Consider the following 21436-nt stretch of genomic DNA (forward strand, 5'->3'; position numbering starts at 1 on the left):
GACCTTTGATGACATCACCATCATGTTATCAGGGGCGCATGTAAGTCATTCACTCGGGATGAGCGTCACCGCCATGTGATCAGGGGCAGAGCATAACGGTGACATCATCACAGATCCTTCATCTTCAGTGCTGTGCTGCTTCTGATCGCTGTTGTATGGGATGAACAATGTATGTAGCAGTGCTGTGTGTGTGACGTGAATGTTGCAGAGCTGTGTGTGTGACATGCATGCAGCAGAGCTGTGTGGCATATCGCGCCACCGGAAAAACTGGTACTATAATTTCCAAATAATTACTAGTCTGTTTATACCCAGGACTGTGCCTGTATCAAGGGGGCATGCTGTACCTCTAGAGGAAAGGTTTCTACACTGACATAGAAGGGGGTTCTTTACTGTAAAAGCAGTGAGACTATGGAACTCTCTGCATGAGGGCGTGGAGATGGAGAGTTCGATCATGGAGTTTAAGAGGGACCTGGACGCCTTTCTTCAGTGATACAATATTATGTTATATCACTGATTACTTCAGAAAGGTCGGTGATCCGGGGATTATTTTGAGTGCTAGAATTGAAGACTGGAAGGAATTTTGTTTCCCTAAAATGAGGAAAATTGCCTTTCACCTCACTGGGGTTTTTTTCTGCCTTGCTCCGGACCAACATTGGGGGGGGGGGGGGTAACAGAATGGCTGCTGGTAGGTCTCTGCCTGTTCTAAATAAAATTCAGGTGCTAGGATTAAAGTAATTTTCTGACTTAATTGTTTAATATAGTTTTACACCCCTTGTGCCCAAAACGATATAAATTCAACATAACTCACCGTGGCACCGGATCATCGTTCCAGCACCACGGCATTTGACAGGTAACATCACCAAACCGGAAGACCCAGTCATGTCCCTTAAACCTGTCAAGTGGGTTTCTAATATAATTGGACCTTCTATTGGCTACAATGGTCGTTGGGTTAACAATACCTTGACCGCTGCAGCCCAAAGTAAACAGAAGGCTGGAGCTATGGCAGGGGAACAATGCAGAAGTGGGGATGGGAGTACTGTTATTTGGTTTTTTTTTTATATCATGCCCCCCCTCCAACTGCCACGAATGTTTGTATTATCCAGAAAAAAAACAACTTTAATAGGTAGGTATCAAAGTTACTGTTTTTAGCAATTTTTTTTTCTAAAAAAAACCCAAATCTACGTAGAGGTGCCCAGGGTTAAATATTGTTTATCTCAGGGGGTACCCAAAGTCTGAAAAGGTTAGGAAATACCGGCCTAGGTAAACAAAAATCCAGTTTTCTACTACTGAGATTTGTCAAAAACTTCTAGAAGTGCTTTGTTACATATGTGCAAATTGAGTTTAACCCTTTAAGAACTAACAGCCGAGGACCCGACCTGCTAGATTTCAGGAGATTTAATCCCGCACCGAATATTTACTATTCTCCGGGATTAAAGCCCAGGACCAAGAACCGTAAATTGCCGTCGCTTGGTCATTATCAGGTTAAAGTGGGGATCCCGTTCTCTCTACAAGCGTCTACAGTTGAGAAAGTATTGGACCAAGGCCCAATGCCCGTTTAGATTAAAATATACATGGCATAACGTACCATTATCCCAAACCATTTTTCAGACACAAGGGTGGAACTGTGGCAATTTGCAGCCAGACTAGCTTAGACGTGGGACATGAGGTCAAAACTCTTCAACCCCAGCTTTCTTTAGGTTTTTCTATGATCTGTCCAACCTACAGCGAGTTAACCACAGCCTTATTTCTATAGCACTGAGTAATGTTAGATTAACCGCACAGTGGAAAACCATCTGCCTGCACTTCTTATAGCTCAGACATTACAGGCTCTGTTATTGTTGGTCCCAGAACAGAAAGCGCCGGCCAGAGTGACGATACAGGTCACCGCGCAGCTTGCGAAACAATGAATGCACATTCTTTATGTGGCACATACTGGAGATGTGTTTAGTGGTATTACATGAGCTCTGAGCTGTTACCGCAACCGTCACCTGACAGCTTTATGAGCAGTGGAAGGTGTTTCATTGTAAAACGCATTAAGTGCAAGTTTTAAGTAAGAAATCAGGGCCGGTGATTCACGACATTCGCTTCTGTTTATGCAGCTGTTTCCCTCTCCGTAACGTGGAGTGTGACAACTGCACGATGTCTGTAACAACCGAACCTCCATTTGGCTGCTGGTTTCGGCTTTATGCAAGATAAATCTTTACTTATTAGCAGGGTGCAACAGAAATCTGAGTTCATCTATGTTCCTTTGATCCACTCTTTGCCCACCGGAGTTTCGCCTTTCTGTTCTTCCAAGAGCAATAGCACTTGCTGGTATAGTCCATTCTAGAGATGAGCGAGCGCTCTCGGATAAAGTAGAGCGATGCTCGCTCGAGTAACTGCTTACTGGTCCGAGCAGGCTCGGGGGTAAGAGTAAGATCTCTCTCTCCCCCCGCCGCTCCCTCGGACCAGTAAGCAGTTACTCAAGAAGAGTGATGCTCGCTCGAGTAACTGCTTTATCCGAGCATGCTCGCTCATCTCTAGTCCATTCGCATGTATGGATAGTGGGTCAAGAGGGTGTCATCTCTCCTTAAGGAGAGCACCCAAAAAGTGTGTGGAGACACTAAGGGGGTGAGTGGGTCTCAACACACTTAAGGAGAGCACTCAAAAGGTGTGTGGGGACACCAAGGGGGTGAGTGGGTCTCCACATACTTAAGGGGAGCACCCAGAAGGGGTGAGAGAAAACACCTGAGAGGTGCCGGAGGAGACTTCTAAGGCAATGCATGCTCCTCTGGGTAATTTATGCAAATAAGGATCTTTCTTATTTGCATATGTATGGATATGCACAGTGGAGCCCAAACCTTGTAAACTGCAGTGTGTTTGATTGTGCATTGGCTGTTCATCTGAACTCTTGACATCCTCTTCTGATCTCTTTTGTTGACACATTACATCCATAGGATCCCCTTGTGCTGGAGGCTTTTCCTCGATCACACCATTCTTGCTCTACGCTATACTACCAAAAGGATTTGGACATCTCTATCAGTAGAATGGATCATGTCTGTTGAGCATATAATGTGTCCTAAATCCTGCTACATAAGGTGCAAACTCTTTGACGTGCCTGTCATAGTTTGTGATGAGAACGGCCTGCTATTGAATATACAGGTTATATACAAGCCGTTAAGCATGAAGTACAATGTATTGGTCCGTCTACAGTGGCAAAAGGAGCGTTGTCATTGGAAAGTTAAACAATAGAAGAACTGTTTATGGAGTGACGAATCACACTACTCCATCTTCACATCAGATGGATGTACCTGGGTGTGGAGGAGCCTGGGAAATACCTTCGGCCTGAGTGTGTTGTGCCAACAGTTAAGTACAGCGGAGGTTCTATTATAGTCTAGGGGTGTTTTACATGTCAATAGTCACAGGCCGTTGGTTGTAGTGACAAGAACCATTAACAGGGAGGTATAACCTGACATTCTAGACAATAATGTGCTGCCGACAATGTGCTATAACTCTGGGAATGGTCGGCCATACTTCCAACAAGGCAACGCGCCTTGTCAAAATTCAACGTGGTAATGATGGTTTGAGGAGATGGATGTTCCATGATCAGAGCGCCTGCAGAGAGTCCCGACCTAACATCTTTGGAATAAACTGGAATGTCAAGTCAGAAATTATAAAGTGTCTATCTTCTTTGAGAGAACTCGCCAGATATTTGCAGGATGAATGGAGGGAAAGAACAGCTGAAGTGTATCAGATGTTAGTGGAAAGTATGGCACAGATTGGCCCCAATGACATCTGATACTAAGGAGGCCCCACTAAGTACTAACATATGTAAATACTACTGTATTAGTGTAATACTATTCTTCACTTTTGCTCAGGTGTCCAATTACTTTTGGTAGGATAATGCACTCTCCACAACACATGAAAACCCCCACAAAGTTGTCAGTTTTTGAAATAATGGTTTCAGCTAGTTTCGCACCGACGACCAGGCCTTGTTGGCAGCCACCCAGATTACTGGATTTTCCTATTCTAAGGTGGAATCACATAGACTTATTCACATAAAACTTGCTTACTTGATTTTATGCTACACGCCAGGCTGACATGTCTAATTTCCATACAGGGAAGCTCCAATTGAGAAAAGGCTGGTGTCTCTATAAATGTGGCAATTCACTGTGTACATATAAAAACAAATAGAAATATAAAGGCGACAGCAAATAATATCACCATAACAGGGCCTCCAATGCTGGTCAGCCAAGGTTCCTGTACTGGGCAAATATACACAGCTTTATATGTCAAAAAAAATTTCAAGCACTTAGGAGGACTGTCAGTCTCAAAATAAAAACTTTCTCTGTGTGATTGTAACATTGAGATAAGTGATTACAATATGAGAGCAAAACTATAGTTTATTGTGGAAAATGGACCCTTTGAAGGGAGGCTCTAGTACCCAGTAGTACCGCCTCTAGTTTGGATGCAAGATGTGATACAGGTGGACATGGAGGCTCGAGTACCCTGTTGTACAGCCTCTAGCTTGGATTGAAGATGTGATACGGGTGGGCATGGAGGCTCTAGTAGCCTGTTGGGTTGCCTCTAGCTTGGATACAAGATGTGATATGGGTGGACATGGAGGCTCTAGTACCCTGGTGTACCACCTCTAGCTTGGAGACATTCCTGTGACCCCCTTGTGTGTGCGGCCGAGCATTATCTCGCTGCCTCTTGGTAGCCTCCATGAGAGGACCACATGTGGCTGCAGGATGTCCTGGACATATTGCCAAGTTGTCATTGTCCCTCGTACCACTAGTAGGAGTGACCAACTGTTGAATGTGATGACCCCCCCAGACCAGCACACCAGCATTAGTGGCAGTGTACCACACTAAAGAAAAGGCAGGATTAAGGCGCTCTCCAAACACGAATCTGTCAGAGTCCAAACTAAACCTGGCTTCATCTCTAAAGTCCACTCTGTTCCACTCCATAGCAGTCCATTTTCGTCATGCACTACTCCACTGCAAACAGAGGTGACAGTGACTGTCAAGGCCGTACACGTAATGGGTGCCACGAGACAAAATATTCTTCAGCCAAGCGCCTAGTTCTAATAGAGACAGGGGCTTGTAACAATAGTGCCAACCATCTCTGGATCACAGATAACGAAACCGTTGCAGTTGCTTGTCGAGCAGGTGATCTTCTGGTGGCCTTTCGAGGGCATCTGGAGCCCAATAGCCTTGTGGACGTACCCACCCACATCCAACACCTCCTAAGAGTCTGGGCAGAACAAGCCAGATGGTGGACAATTTGTCGATACAATTATGCAGCTTTTTGCACCCGACTAATGCGCCCCTCTCAGACTCTGTTAACTGCATCATAAAGGCTCGTCCAGTGGTCAACAAGCTCTACACAAGCAGAAATGAAAAATAAAAGGGAGGTCCACTACACACAAGTAGACTCTGAGCCTTTTTATAGGCCAAGGATGGAACCACTTTCAGGGCCTCCGGTGGTAAGACTGCTAGTCTAATCACACAACTCTAAACATCTGCATATCCACCTGAGATGTAACTGCATGCCGGGTTTTACAGCAAAACGACAACTCCTTCTAGGGGCTTGAGATATATATACACATACATACATACGGTACATACATACTACACACACATACACAAAGTGCACATTGTTATGAAGCAACAGAGCCCATCAGAAGACTCCTAATAAATGAACTGTGTTTAGGATTACTTTAAATATAAAGTGGTTTAAAAATTTCTTAAAGTCACATCCAGGAAATCCAAACACCTGTTTATGTACCTAAAAAGACAGGATCGCTCATCCATTGAGGAGTAAACAGAACAAAACTTTCACTTTATTTTTTTTTCCACTGTGACTCAAAAGAATCTAGCCAAACCTTAGTAGTAATTCATTGGCAAAGTCTAAAGTAAAAATATCAGCTCTTAGCTGTGAGACGACCCAAGTGTGATCAACCAGACCCATTTTAGGCTTTGCCTGTCAACATATGGAACGAACCTGCAGCTTCACACCCTTCAACATGGAAAGAAACGTACTTGAATAAATCATAACTAGACTTCAAAACAAATCTAACGCGCTCACACTTTCTGGCAGAAGTGGCTTTAACAGCATGAGGTCTTGTAGAATTAGTTCAGACAGTATTTTTTCATTGTTCAGGCTGATAGATTTCTTCCTGTCCTTTGACAATTCTAATGATGTACGGGAGCAGCTATGGTGTAGTATCTACTGTGTTTCCCCGAAAATAAGACAGTCATATTAATTTTTGCCCCAAAAGAGGCACTGTCTTATTTTCGGTGAGGGGGGGGGGGGGCTTATACTCACCTGGTCCGCGGTGTCCCGATGGTCTCTGGCAAGCTGTAGAGACCACCTCGTCTGCCATCGTAGCTTCTGCTGGTGACTGGGCTTTGAATACCCCGCCTCCAGCAAAGCGAGCGCTGTGATTGGCTCATCGAGCACCAGCAGCTAATCACAGCCTGAGCTTGATGAGCCAATCAGTAAAGTCATTCATCTAATTAGGATATCTACATGGTACTTGGTATTAATATATTCTGATGCCCTCACATGCCAAGTCTGTGTTCCCTGCACTTACAAAAAAAAGACAAGTTCACTTAGATAACCCTCTCCCCCTACAGAGATCCGCTATTGTGTGACTTCACGTGTCCAGCCTAGCCAATTATTTAATACATTGGAAAAATGTATGGCTGGGGATAACATTCCCTGTAGATTATCATGAATTGTTAAAAGCATGACAATTAGCTAATTCCTGACCAGATCTAAAGGGATTGTCCACTCCAGTACAAAAATTTGGGCGCTTGTTACATTACCTGTGTCCTCTATGTGCATAAAGCCACAGACCCCTCAGCAGCGTGGCCCAGAGTACTTGACAAACACTATAGCTGTAGTCTAAGACATTACATGTAAAGTAATTCATTTATTACCCCCCCCCCCCCCCCCCCACCAAGCTGGGTTCATTTTAGCAACCGCAGAAGGCCGAGTAAAGCTTAGGCTGGCTACCTGAACCATGTGGAGATTGAGCTTGCAACCTTCAGGTCATGAGCAAGAACATTTCTGCTGGCACAGCACTCTGCGGCACACGGGGCTGACTAACCATGCAGTGTGCATATAGTAGTACAATAGGTGGTGTGGCAATATTGGAAGATCACTGAAGAGCTCCAGGAATGTGTGAACGCATAGCAGAATGCACATAAAATGAAGGTACCACATAACTTCCCCCTCCTCCAGTCCCAGGACAAAATTTTGCCACCAAGACTAGAGAGTTGCTTTAATTCTAGGAAGGGTTTGTCTATCAAGATCAGAGAGCTACTTTAAGTTTTGTTTTTTTTTGTTTTTTTTTTTTGAAGTGCAGCTTTTACCAAAACCGGAAATAAAAAAAAAAAAAAAAAGAGAATCTTAAGAAAAGTGAAAATAAAAAAAAAAATCTTGCAAGCATAAAAACAAATATCCAACTCCAGGACAATAAAAAACACCTACAAAAAAAAAAAAAAAAAATGCCTTTTACACTGAACGATTCTCGTACAAAAAATTGAATTGCGCAAAACGTAACGATAATCGTTCATTGTAAACACAGCCAACGAATCATTTGTTCGCTTGTGGTTTCTCTTAATGTTTGTACAAAATGGTGGTTTGCAATTCGTTACGTGTAAACAGTGATCATTCAATTGTTCCCATTCACTTTTACGGTCCGCTGAGAGTCCAATGACAGAGTGAATGGCGAATGATGAAAAAAACCATTAAATGCGCGAGTAAATTGACAGAATTTTAAGGCAAACAGTCATCGTTCGCTCGTTCCAACAACTTCTCGCTTCGTGTTAGGATATAAAAAGGAAACCAGACAATAGGCAACAGATACATAATTACTTTATTTAGATTTAAGACAGGATTATAGAAGTCAAAGCACCAAGAATGTCAGCTTTTGAGTAAAATAAATGGTGGCCTCTAAGAGTTTAATATTGTCAGAGTTATATGGTGTTCATGGTGAACCGACAGAACAGCTTTAACAGAATAGAGGTTCTACCACAACGGTCGGCAACCTGCCACTATCTGGGTGGAGACTCTTCCATTCACCGACATCGGCGAAGAGTCGACCACCGAGAAGTCTCAGATTCCCCACGATGGTTCTACACGAGCAAAATATGGATGTTAATACATTTGCATTTACAATATATAAACCTTTAACAAAACGTAAAGTATTCCACAGCAGTGAAACGTGATCGGCACCGTATAAAGTACAACAGCTCTTATCTGGAGGAAGGTAAGACAAAAACAAAAAGAAGATAGAAATTGCACCAAAGGTTCTGTATAAGGCATTCGGGTCACGTATCTTGATAATCTCAACTCGGATGTCTTTTCAGATTGACAAATGAAAAAGCGTTGCATGATTCTATTAAGAAAAGGGATCGGATTGAGGCTAAGCCATTAGATAAATCTTTTAACATCTGCTAGAGAGGATGATCTTTCAAGTGGGTTTTCCTTTTATTTCAATGAATGACAAAAAAAAAAATATATGACCTAGTCTTTTTTTTATGCAACGTCTTGTTTTGGATTAAGCCCCAGGGAGGGAACCCCCTCCCCCCCAAAAGAAAAACAAAAAACAAAAAACTAGAACTATGTTCCTACTATCTTAAGATAAAATGGAAGGTTAACGGGTTTAGGCGCATTCAGTTCTTTTTCATGTTAAGGTGCAACAGCGACCGGTGAGGTTTTACCACCTGGCATACCTAAAAGGGCCGATCATCACTTCTCCACCTTTTTAAAAAAAAAAAAAAAAAAAAAAAGGTATTCCAACCAGAGGCATGTATCGTGGATTCCTATAACAAGGGACCCTTGTTCCCCCGTAGCCACAAGACCATGGCTAGAAGTTTGGATGGAACAGCAGTCAAGCATTCGTCTAGCAGCTCCAATGTCAATGGCTTTGACTGAAATGGGTGAGCACAGCATTCTGGGGATCAGTTGGGTACCAATGACCAGATCCTCACCAATTTAGTTTCACCTTTCTAGTGCGTAAGTGATAAACGCTTCTGGTTGAAATACCCCATTAAGAATCATCATACTTCTCCATGGGTTGTGTGTACTACTGCAACTCAATGGAGTTAAGCTACAATAGGTCCACTAACCAATGGTAATGCTGTTTCTAGAAGAAGGCAGCCATGTTTTTCTAAGCTTGGACAAACACCTTAAGGCCAGCTTCACGCGAGTGTATGTACAATTGCGCGTATCTCAGTGCAACATATCTTACTGTATTTTTTCTGCCCGCGGGACACAGACGCATTAGTTGAAATGGCTAAGTCATCAGACTTCCAGAGCAATTACGCAGCGTTTCTCACATTTTCTTGCGTATTGCACCCATCTTCCCCATTGACTTCTATGTCAACCATTAGTGCTCAAATACGCCCGTGTGAAGCTGGCCTACGAGTGTATACTTAACATAGCCATGGATGTTCCTTTAACATTGTAGTTTCAATGTCGCTATGCTTCTAAGCCCCCATTGACACCTACGCCTGAGACATTTCCATTGTTCAGCTCAGTCTTCAAAACCGAACAAAAATATCGAAACCGGCACATGCTGGAGCCGAGTTGACTATTGACTATAATAGGGTCCTGTCTAGCATTCCAACCGTCATTTTACCGTTCGAAATAGTGCAGAATGCCAAATCTGAACTTGACTCCCAATGGAGTCTCAGGTACACATATGAATAGTCGTTAACACGTGCCATAATTCTATAATAGAGACCAATGGTGTTTCAACCGCAGTGAATGATACAGTGGTAGTTCATTTTCAATCTTGATGGCCGAAGAATAAGTATATCAAGTTACATCAAGTGTTGGAATCTCTACAAAAAGCTGGAAACATCCAATTTAGCAAATCTAAAGCTATATTGCCATTCATCAATTTGAGACTCACGAGGCCTTGGGTCTCTCCCCCCACTCCCCCCCCCCCCCCCAAAAAAAAGGGAGAACAGTACCACTGCTTAAATCCCACGATGCTCTCAGCTACTACTATTTATAAAAATATTGACACAAGATACTCTCTAGTCTGTCTTACCGTAAGCCTCTAATATAAAAATAGTTTTGTTAAACTTATTTGGCTGATCTGAAGAATCAGCAGTGCAAGATGAAAAACCCTCGATTAAAAGTTCCAAATTTTTTTTTCTACTTCAAGCATTCAACTTTTTCTTTCAAAAAAAACAAAAAAAAAAACGACATTTCACTAAAATATTCCTAAAGTCATCCATTCCCAGTTATCAATACTGTAGTCTGACAAGTAATCTCTGCATATTAACTAATGCAAATTCAACATTTGCAAAATCCTGAACAACATGAAAGACGAACAGAAGCGTAAATGTAGACTTGAGTTATCAAATTTATGCAAACTGGATTCCATGACAAGTCCCTCACCCCTGCAATATTGTGGATTATGTAACACTTTGGTAAGGATGGACATGTACGGTGTCATTTTCCATGAGATCGATGGAAGATCTAAATATTTTCAAAAACAGCAAACCTAAAAAAAAAAAAAAAAAAAAAACCCCCCCCCCCCACAAAAAAAAAAACCAAACAAAAAAGATTTTTGAACTATTTTGTTTTATAGCAATATTTTGGAGATTTTTTTTCCCCCCTGCTATTGTTAACCACCTACGTTGATAAAGTTCCTTTCAGAAGAACCATCTCCAAAAGGAAAAATTATCCAAAAATCAAACTATTTCGACTGTTTGGGAAAATAAAGTCCACACTTGCTCATTACATCCCATTGATCTTTAGCAAAAGTATACCACATAGGGCCATCCTAAGGGCCTTTTATCCTGGCAGACGGCAATTGTTTCAAATGATCGCCTATCAAAGAAATAATTGTTTAAATAGCTTTACACCGGCCAACAGAGACTTTACTGGAGAGAAGGACTAATGATTGGGCGTACATTCATGAACGATCAAGCCATATAAAAGGCCGTTGAGACTCATACTAATATTGCTTGAAACTAGACCACGTTAGAAGTTTGACCACATACCTCAACCTGTGTTATGCCCAAGAGACATTTGGCCAAGTTCAGACTCAATTTACTAAAAAAAGTTAGGATCCTGAACCATTACGATGCAATATTGGGTCCTTGAGCAAAACTTACTGAAGTCTATGGTCAGTATTTCAAATCTTAACTGTAGGCTATTACAGATTAAGATTAGGCTACCTACCGTGGTGAAAAATATTAGGAAATGATCCCCACTGTGTGCAGATGGGGTTTAGGACTCAAATGTTTGGAGTTAAAAATATCCAAAGGGCTGCCAAGATATTGGTTGACTTCGAAAGCATAAAATTCCAGTAGCATCCTATAGGTCATAGCCAAAAGTCTGGGAAGAGGGGGCACCGAATCCTTCTTCCAGTCAAGATGTATATGGTCATTTATGTAGATTTTAAGCACCAGGCTGACATGGCATTAGTTGAAGGAGAACAGACAAAAATGTCACATATAAAAATGTTAGTGTTGGCCCTCCTGGGGCGAAACAAAAATCTAGAGGTCAGAAAGTGACCAAAAAGTGCACCAACCACCCTACAACTAAAAAGGCAGCCATTTTGTTGGGGGGGGGGGGGGGGAGAAACTGTATGCACCTAGAGCCCATTTGACATAATGGTTGATAAGGGTTGAAGAATTGAATAGACCGTCAGGACAGCACTTAAAAACATGGCCGTGTTAGTCGTATCCAAGATAGGTTATTGGTCCACTTACATAATACAAGTAGTAGAGAACACAGTCAACAAAATGCTAATCGTGACCGAGATGTTGAGCTAGACCTCCCCATCACGTAGATTAAGATGTTTATTTTATTCGAAAGCGTACACCATTTTGTATTGATGCTTTTTACCCCAAGATTATTATTGACTAAATCTTTACAAGCTGAATATAGACAAATTCGAAAAAAAAAAAAAAGTCTGGTTCGTCACATCACACATAACTAGAGGGCAAAAACACCCCATACACTAACTAGGCTTCCAACTAAAATGGATGGTGGTGCATGTACTTTCGCTAGAACAATTCTAGAAACTGCAATACAAGTCACCGCTGACCTTTGTAAAAACAGCAATTAAAGCGGGTGTGACCATTTCATCCAGAGGTCTCATGGCTAGCGGCCATAAGAAGAGGAGAAGAGGTTTCCTGGTTTTGGCCAAGCTTAGGTGGGGAGGGCATTACGCCAATTCAATAGTATGTTAGGATATGGTCATTAGAGAGACAGCCAAGTTAAATACACGGAATATACAGATCAGGTGCAACTTCATGCTGGTGATTTTTGCTGTTTTTTTTTAGCTTTATATGCTGCTAATCTATAACAGAGTACAGGTTTATAGCTTGAACGTCGTAAGGTTTATATGTACTGTACACTCACAATGGCGGAAAATACAAAATTTGATACTAGCACATAGAGTTTTATAAACTTTAGGTCTATTTACAGATCCAAATACACATTTTACAAACACCGGAAACTCTAACGGTACTACGGAGTCAAGAACCTTGTATACAGCCTTGCACTACTGAAAAGGGCAAAAAAAAAAAAAAACGCAACGAGGGCACTTATGCGTCAGCCCCCTCCGGCAGGTGAAGGGTTAGTCGTCCTTCTGAAATACCTTTACACTGTAGCCAAAAGGAAAAGAATATGTAAATGTCTCATGTCAGCAATTCACACTTTTACAAAATCGAAGGCGATTAAAGTGCACACTTAAAGAGAATTGTTCCAGCACAATTGCATATAACGCATTAGTAAGTCTAAAATACTTTGGTATACACATGAATGGTGAAAAAATGGGGGGGGGGGGGGGGGGAAGTTGGGGATCATTATGCTTTGGTTCAGCAAAAATGACTATTGGGAATCACAATGGAATCTAAATGGTTGACTAGTTCAATGCATTAGTAATATAGGCTGTGGATAAAGTTCCACGAGCAAATGCCCCACTAAAGACCAGGATGCTTCAGGCAACCTCTTTCGTTGATCTTTACCCTACATGCCTACCCTTACTAAAAAGAGGTTGTCCAGTTGATGACCTATGCACAGGATAAGCCAATCAATAGTAGATCAATAGCTTTCTGCTGCCCGGGACCCCCACTGACAAGCTGTTCATTGGGCTATCTGCAGGAAAGCAGACAGCTCTGGCCAGGCTTAGTAATATGGGCACAGTTCTTATTCACTTCAATGTGAACTTTGACTGCAATACCAAGCCTGGTCACTGCTGTGAGAATAGAGCTGTCTGCTTCATGCATAAATCAGTTTTGTGCATGAGTTTGCTGCTCGGTGAACAGCTGATTAGCAGGGGTCCCAGGGCGAGAAACCTGCCGATCCATTCTTGATAGCCTATTGTAAGGCTGGGCCATCAATAGTTTACAACTAGATAACCCCTTTAAAAAATTTGATATTACCCCAAAGTCACTTGCGTCAGCCAATTATGTAGTACCCATAAGGCTTTGCACAGTCAGGCCACAGACACACAAAAAATGCCTATAAGTGCCATGACAGTAGGTAATGAGATCATGGGGCAAACAGCAGCAGTTCTAATGTTGTGTTCTTCAAGCATCTACTGACTTTCTAGACCAGAGGTGCAAAATATTGTATTTTAATAGTGTTCTATTTAATGTATTAAAAAATATAGTTGTCACTCGAACCCGATGTTGTACCCTCTGTTCGACGCTTCACTCGAAGGTAAGCCAGCAGCATCTGGACAGAACCATAGGTCTTCAATTATGGAGACTGAGACCAAGGTGGTCTCCGTTTGGGCAAGGTTCCATTCCTTTCGGACGTTTGTGTTGGAGAGAATAGCATAGACACTGCTATACTCTCCGGCACAAATGCTGGGAATGAAAAAAAAAGACCTGCTCGAATGGAGACCCGGGGGCAAAGGCCCGAACTGCATTATGAACTGGGCCCAGAGCTCACGTCCTACTGCTGCCTCAGCACCCAACCTCGTGAATGAGTGATGTAGTGTCGCTAATATTGTAGAAGTGAAATATTCACAGTTTTATATCTGCTCCATCTAGGGGCGGGCATACTACAAGTTGTAATTCAGTTATGACATTTGCAAGATCTTGAAAAGTGTTTGGGCCTGTGCCATTTAGCGGTATACGGTATGTAAGGTTCTCGTTGCTTCTTATTGTGGTGATCAGAGCCCGTTTTCACAATTGTTGCCTATGATAGTGTGTGGGGGTGGAAAAGACTATGGGGTATAAAGTAGATCTTCTATTCACAAAAACTATTCTTCAAGTTTCACCAGTACAAATTAATAATCTGTTTTCTAATCTTACAAGTTAAGGGCGAATGCACATGGGTTGTGCCGAGAATTGTGACAGCAAATCTACACCAATTGGTGCAGACTTGGTTGTGGATCCTGGAAAAGAAGAAAAAAAAAAGATCAAAATCTGTGTGAAAAGAAAAAAAACAAAAAACTCACTTATTTTTGGGTGACTGTATAGAACAGGCTACCAATTTTGCATCTGTATACGAAAAAGATGTCTAGGCCAAGAATCACATCTTATCTAAAGTTTCTACTCTAGACAACTGACCGCTTGAAGGACGTGGGAGGATCAGTTACGATGTTTATGTAGACTGAAAAGCTAAGAACCAACAAGACAAGACTAAAAAGGAAAAAAAAAAATGGAAATAAGGTCTAAAAAGGCACAGGAAGCAATAAACACTTCTTGTTAGGTTTGCATAGAGATGCGCCATCTCAGAACTAAACTTCAAAGAGTGTTCTAGGTATGAAGATTGTATAACTTTCTTGCAGTGCGTCGATGACCGTTTTGCCGTCTGAACCAATATTAAGGATATAGCCTAATCAATTTACTAAAAACTAGGATCACCACCAAGGCAGAGAGGTCCAGCTAGCAAAATATGCAACTTCACCCATGCTTAAGAGAAGGATACACTTGCAAGAATCTGAGCAACTTCACGTCATACTAACACCGACATGTACAAGAAGGAACACATTAACGTTTTTGTTTTTTTTAGAATGCTCGGCCAGGGAGCATTTGAAACACTGTCCAATGCCATCGAGGCGTCTGTCCCAGACAATGGCAAAGTACGCTAATAACCCCCTCCGTCTATACCAAAGGGGGTTAAAATTTAAAGTGCCAATGCAGTCTTAAAAAATATATTTACAATTGCAAAGAATGCACAGTACCTTAAACACCCTTATGGAACAAAGTTCCAAATATTCAATGGCAAGGGGAAACGATTTACCAAATTTCCATTTGGGGGTGGGGGTGGGGGTTGAACAGTCAAAAAAACAAAGTAGTGCAAGAATCATCATCACTGGGTCTTCGTGCACCAAGAGGACTGCAATGGGTCTTTGTGCACCCCAATTGCACCCGCACATACACCGGATGCAGACACATTAGGACCTAGTAAGTTACCCATTTACGGGCACTGCAGCCACGCACTAGTTTTCCACAAAGACCAGTAAACCCTATGCGCAATTTCTGTCAGGCAGTGAAAGTGGGTAGAGCGGTTACCAGCATGCACAACTACAGACTAAGGATTCTTTTACGCTCCGCGATTTGTTCCATATAATAAGCACCGATTGCCGATATCTTCGGCCATTTAACTGGAATTCACACAAGCCATGTCAAACAGCATGGGGAGGGACGAATGTTCGTTCATGAGATTGCTCATCTCGCATATCATTTCATTGCTGCCGGTAGCTCATCCCCGGTTGGGAAAAAAAAAAGGGGGGGGGGGGGGACCAACGGCAGTGATTCATGGTGCCGTATGAAAGGCGTGATCATCCGATGAACGAGCATTGGTTAGGCGATTGGCAGCACCTTCACACAGCCTGATGATCGGGTAAATGAATGTTTCTACAAAAGTTCTTGCCTGATCACTGGCCCGTGTAAAAGGTCCTTTAGGAATTAAAAACAAGGGTTGCCTCATCACAGCTCCTGAAGTCCTTGGAAAATAGCTGATCTTGCTGGTGAACGTTCCAGTTGTCCATTTTCCAGCAAGGGAAATTTAGCATTACATGGCAGCTATTGAAATGAATGGCCATCGAAGTAATATATAGACAGCCAGAGTCCGCTAGCACAACAGCCTTCCGCTGATTAGTGGCTTTCTACTCTGGGTTATAGAGCAGGGCAAAAGGCAGGATATATTACCTCCTTTATTACATACTGTTGATTATCCAGAAATGGAAGACAATGGTAAACGCATTGTAGACAATGGAAATAGTCAAAAAGGTGGGTGCCAGCTAAACTAGTGTGTTAGTCTGTCTCACAAAGAGAATGCAGCAGATAGCGGTGGCACTCCATTTATTGGAGCGGGTAGATCACCAACACCACTCCTCCGGTCAACAGAGACAGTCACGTGATCGGCACCAGTGACGTTTTTCCAAAAGGTGGCCAATCCCCCTACCACAAAAAGGCAGAGCGATCTTCTGAATGCTGCTGCTATCAACTGCATTCTTTTTGCGAGATAGACTATAGCTACCCTTCTCCTTGATGTAAAGGCCACAATGCCAACAAATCTTGTTTTAGCAGAAGACGTGTCCCCAATACGCAGTACAGGAAGCCATTTGGTGGGTTAGGTCAACAATTAGCCCATCAATACACTATAGTGATATCACTCAGGCGTAACACATTATAAGCCAAGTTCTTCCCAAGAAATGGTTATCTCCACTGTGTTGGGGAAACCAGTCTCTCAAACGCTTCTGCAGATGTAGATCCAGTCTCTATATACACACACAAGCCAAATGAAAAACAAAACCCATACAGCAGAACAACCCATTAACTAATTTTTTGGTGTCCCTCCCTCCTCAGGACTTGAGCACCGCATGTTTCTTGCACTACTCCAGATTCTAGGACACCTTTGCTGTGGGATAAAAGTAACGGGAAAAGGCCTGGAATCAAGTCAAAGGATCTCAAAGATGAAGGCAACTGAAGCCCTTAAAATTGCCAAAATAGTTGTACCAACCAGTGTCAGTTTAGTGGTACATGAACACTTTCATTCAATTGGTTTTGGGGAAAAGAAGTACTATTCCCTAAGGAACAATGTTCTTGACCAATGATGATGACATTATTGCACAAGTTACATCACTACGTTAATACAAAATTCGACTCCATGTCAAGAACTTGTCATGGTGCTAAAAGTATGCATTTAAGAGATCCAATAGAAAGGACCACTGAATCCATTGCCTTACAAAAACACTACCAATAATATTCACAGGTCAATATCTAGCAATTAGAAAAACGAAGGAGTCCAATGTAGGTTACTGGTCATTTAATTAGACAGATAGGCCCCAGTGGACAATCAAAGCCCCTTTCACATCTGCAGCTTTATTTCCTCATATTCGAACAATAGAAATATCAGAAGTGTTGGATCTGGCATACGGCACACCAGAACGACACCAGATGGAGCCCACTGACTACAATGAGGTCCATCCGCCTTCAAAACATTCCACCCAGCATTTTCCTGGATGCTATAGTTTAGCTTTATGTTAGATCTGTGCTCGGAATGAAGCCTCCAGTGCAGATGTAAATGTGGCTTTATTAGCCCGCGAGTTCTGTAAATCACTGCCAATCAGTCTGCCGAAATGGATTTCGCTTCGAATCTGGTAGACTAGATAGCTAGCCGATGTCACTACTAGAAGAACTGCAGTGATGACACAGACCCCCCCCCCCCCCCCTCCGGAATACCAATTTACATCACAGCCACTAGCTTTTACAGTGTAGAAACCAACCTATAACCGTAAATATCTGGAGGGTAAGGCCTTTCAAAACACTTGATAAAGGAACCCAAGAACACGCCAAGTTTTTATTCTGGACTTGAAATTCCCTTTCATGTTGGCCATGTAGCCCCAAAGGCATTGCTGAGAATGTTATTTGTAGATGGGCCAACTTGACCAATTTAACGAACATCAGCACCAACTTGGATAAAACGAAAAAAAAAAGTCAAGCCCTGTTCACAGCACATTAGAGCCCAACATTTGGACCATATGCTAGGAAAACCTCCAACAAACATATCCATAAGGCTTCATTCACCCTACAAAATGGGAAGCATTGGCGGGGAAGGCAAAAGACCACGTGGCGACATACATCTATACAAGACTTGCACACTGTCAACCTTTCATGGGATGATATCGAAACTGCTGCCTTGGACCGTCAAGGATTGCATTGCTGGGTCATCAAATGTGCCGAAAAGCATGGGAGGACCTAAATAAGCGAGTCGCCCAACTGAAGCCAAAAGTCTCCTTTTGGCCATTGTACAAAAATCAGTCAACTTTATTTTTCCCCTTCATGTAGAGAAGAGTAGACTTTATACTTTTCATTCAAAAAGGCACCCTCCTGTATTGTATACTGTATTAGCACAGGTGTCAACGGACGACATAGGTTACTGTACATGCCTATGCAGTAGCGAATGTTGTACTATACTCCCAATGTATACGTCCAATAGAAGGCTCTCCGAACATGATGTGAACAGGGACTAACTCATATTGCTGGTTACATCAAAAGTTGCATCCTTCCGACTTAGCGTCGCAAAAAGGTATCGAATTTGCTTCCGTAACAAGATTGCCACAAATATGCCATCTGTCTAGTGTTGTATAGGGAATCTGGAATTCTATGTAGTTGGGCGTATTTAGCGTTTTATTCTGAAAGTACTTAAAAAAACTACCGTTAATCAGAAGAGAAAAAAAAAAGCCATGTCGACACCTCCGCTCCGGCTAGAGAATGAAAATGAAGAAGATCCAAGCATTAGTAGAACAAGCGTCAGCATTCATAAGAACATGCAGCTTAAGGGCTCTGCTTCATCGTTCCAAAGAATGCACGACGGTCTTCCTTACAGGCAGATTATAGTTTACAGATACACTTAAAGCTTTGAAGTGTCATACTCTATTATTTCTAAGTACAGGTACGTGTGCTTTATTATCTGATACAAACTGAGCATTATCCTAAGTCTATGAGGTGATATCTTGGAAGGTAGAGACAAGGAGAACAGAAACGGGGTTTTTTATTTTGACTTAATTGGCTCCCTCTCCAACCACCGAACTCGGACCTTTTGCTTATAATGATATTCCTTAAGGAAGTCTTGTAAAATGGATGGCAGAGGAAGTAAATCAATACCATCGTAGGTGGTAGACCTGCAAATGACTGCCCGGCAGATGTACTGCAGGCTAAAGGGGAAAGTTCTATTTAAAGGTACCGTAAGTAAAGGTTCGAAAAACATGCAAGAACTAGGATCTTTATAATGTTCTAAGAGTCCCGTAACAGTGGAGGAGTGAAATACGCAGGGATCGTGGGCGTCGAAGCTGAAGTTATGATTCCATTGCTCAATGCGAGCGTGCAGAGACCGGTTGTAGCGACGGAAGCTCACAGAGAAAAGGTAGTCCTCTTGTGCTGAATCCCTGAGCAAAAATGTGCCTTCTGGCCTGCCTTCCAGCAACGCTTCTGCCTCATAGCGATCCATGACTCCCCAGTAACAGGGGTTGCCTGTAATCTCTACTAAATCTGGCACGAGGCAATGAATATAATCAATCTGTGTGTGGACTTTCCAGGCCCCTTGTCTATTAGTTTGCATATGGCTGTCTCCCGAAAACTGGCGCTGCTTTTGCCGACGTGACTGTAGACAGAGAGTCGTGCCATCTTCTTCAGACTCGCAACCGCCGTGTGATGCCGCACTGTTATCCCCTGACATGTCAGCCATGCCAGGAGCTAGTTTTGGTCCAAGTTTATATACTGGGTTGACTTGTGCTGTAGCTTCGAATGTGTGGATCTGGGCATTGGGTGGAGGGTCAACACCTTCTTCAATGCTAAGTCTACGCCTCTCGCGTAATCGATCTTCTTCATCTTCGGTGGAAAGCAGAGTCTGCTCGAAGGTATCCAGTATGCTTGAGTGTGGACTGACGGGGGCTGTATGTTGTTTAATCAGATGCCATTTCTGAGCCAGGTCCGAGCCTGGTGGAAATGGGCATTTTTCAAGCATAAGCTCCGAAAGATGGATTTTTCTTTTGGTTGGAAAGAGTGGCTTTGATGGTCTGTTATAGGTTCTAATAGGAAAACACAAGCCTACAGTCTCATTGAGTCTCTGTCTTAAACTGCGACTACCGATAGCTCTGCTAGACACAACCTCCATGTCGTGAACGGATCCTACAACATGTCTTCTATCCCTTCTCGGGAGTCCACTCCTTTGCCTGACGATTTTCTTATCAGGATCGATAGAATTCTGAGTTTTGGTGGAGCAAGAATGTTTCTTTTTACCGCCCCACGGAGCATGGCGAGTATACGAGTCCCTCCGTGCCAAGCGGGCGCTTGCGCTAAGGCCCACATCATTGTCTTTTTCAATACTAATTTCAACTAGCTGTGGTAATTCGGATACACAATTGGGATTTCTCCTATTAGAGCTACTGCAAGGAATCAGGCTTAGTTCAGAGGAGATGTTCCCCTGCAGATGATTTACTAATGACATGGGTGCCTGACTAGAAGAAGTTTCTGCTTTACCCCCACCACCCAAACACTTGTTGGCATTAACATCCACCGCATGTGTTTGATTTCCATCGTCTTCATGGCTAAATAGATTCTGGCAGCGATATTTGAACGTATTCCACATTTTCCCAGCTTTGTCCATTGATCAGTAAACCTGATGAGACAAAAAAGAAACAGTCACACACAATTAGGGCAACATCATGGCAAGAATTCGCGGCCTTCAAAAGTCACAATAAGAACAGTAAATACAGATTTGTTCACTTTTCATATAATCTTTCTTAATTCGTATAGCGCCAACTTATTCCGCAGCAGCTTAGACCTATTTATGAATCAATATAAAGTCCTGAAAAAACCCTTTAACCCCTTCCCGCTCCTGGACGTACCTGGTACGTCATGGCAGCCTGGTACTTCCCGCAACATGACGTACCTGGTACGTCCTGGAGATAGCGCGGGATCACATAAGATCCCGCGCTATCCCGCAGCGGGAGCCGGCTGTCAGTCACAGCCGGCGTCCCGCTCCAACAGCGGGGGGGCATCGGAGATGCGCCCGCCGCTGTTAACCCCTTCCCTGCCGCGATCTAAGTAGATCGCGGCAGGGAAAGAGTTCACAGAGGGATCGCGATCCCTGTGTGTCTCCGGCCGGAACTCGCGATGTTATCGCGAGAGCCCGGCCTGTCACCATGGCAACAGGACGCCAGACACCGGCGTCCTGTATTGCCTGTGCCTATAATCGCTGTACAAGCGATAAGGCATGGCAGAGCAGTAGCTTTGCCATGCCTTATGACAGCGATCATAGGCATAGTGCTGCAAGTCCCTCAGAGGGACTCAAATAGTGTAAAAAAAAGAAAAGAAAAGTGTAAAAAAAAGAAAAATGTAAAAAAAAAAAATGTAAAAAACCCCTTTTTTTATGCTTTTTCTAATATTAGCATAAAAAAAGGGAAAAAAAAACTAAAACCCCACATATTTGGTATTGACGCGTCCGTAAC

General features: G+C 42.8%; 1 protein-coding gene across 1 annotated transcript in view; it reads right to left on the reverse strand.

The window, feature by feature from the left end:
- Positions 1-17781: 17781 nt before the first annotated feature.
- The window catches only part of SOCS5 (suppressor of cytokine signaling 5), a 31979-nt gene continuing 28324 nt past the window's right edge, over positions 17782-21436 (reverse strand). Inside the window, exon 3 of the mRNA XM_066595542.1 lies at positions 17782-20604. Within this exon, the coding sequence (XP_066451639.1) occupies positions 18979-20592 (1614 nt within the window). The 5' untranslated portion in view covers positions 20593-20604 and the 3' untranslated portion in view covers positions 17782-18978. The remainder of the gene's footprint in view (positions 20605-21436) is intronic.

The sequence above is a fragment of the Eleutherodactylus coqui genome, chromosome 3, assembly GCF_035609145.1.
Source record: "Eleutherodactylus coqui strain aEleCoq1 chromosome 3, aEleCoq1.hap1, whole genome shotgun sequence".
Taxonomy (NCBI): Eukaryota; Metazoa; Chordata; class Amphibia; order Anura; family Eleutherodactylidae; genus Eleutherodactylus; species Eleutherodactylus coqui.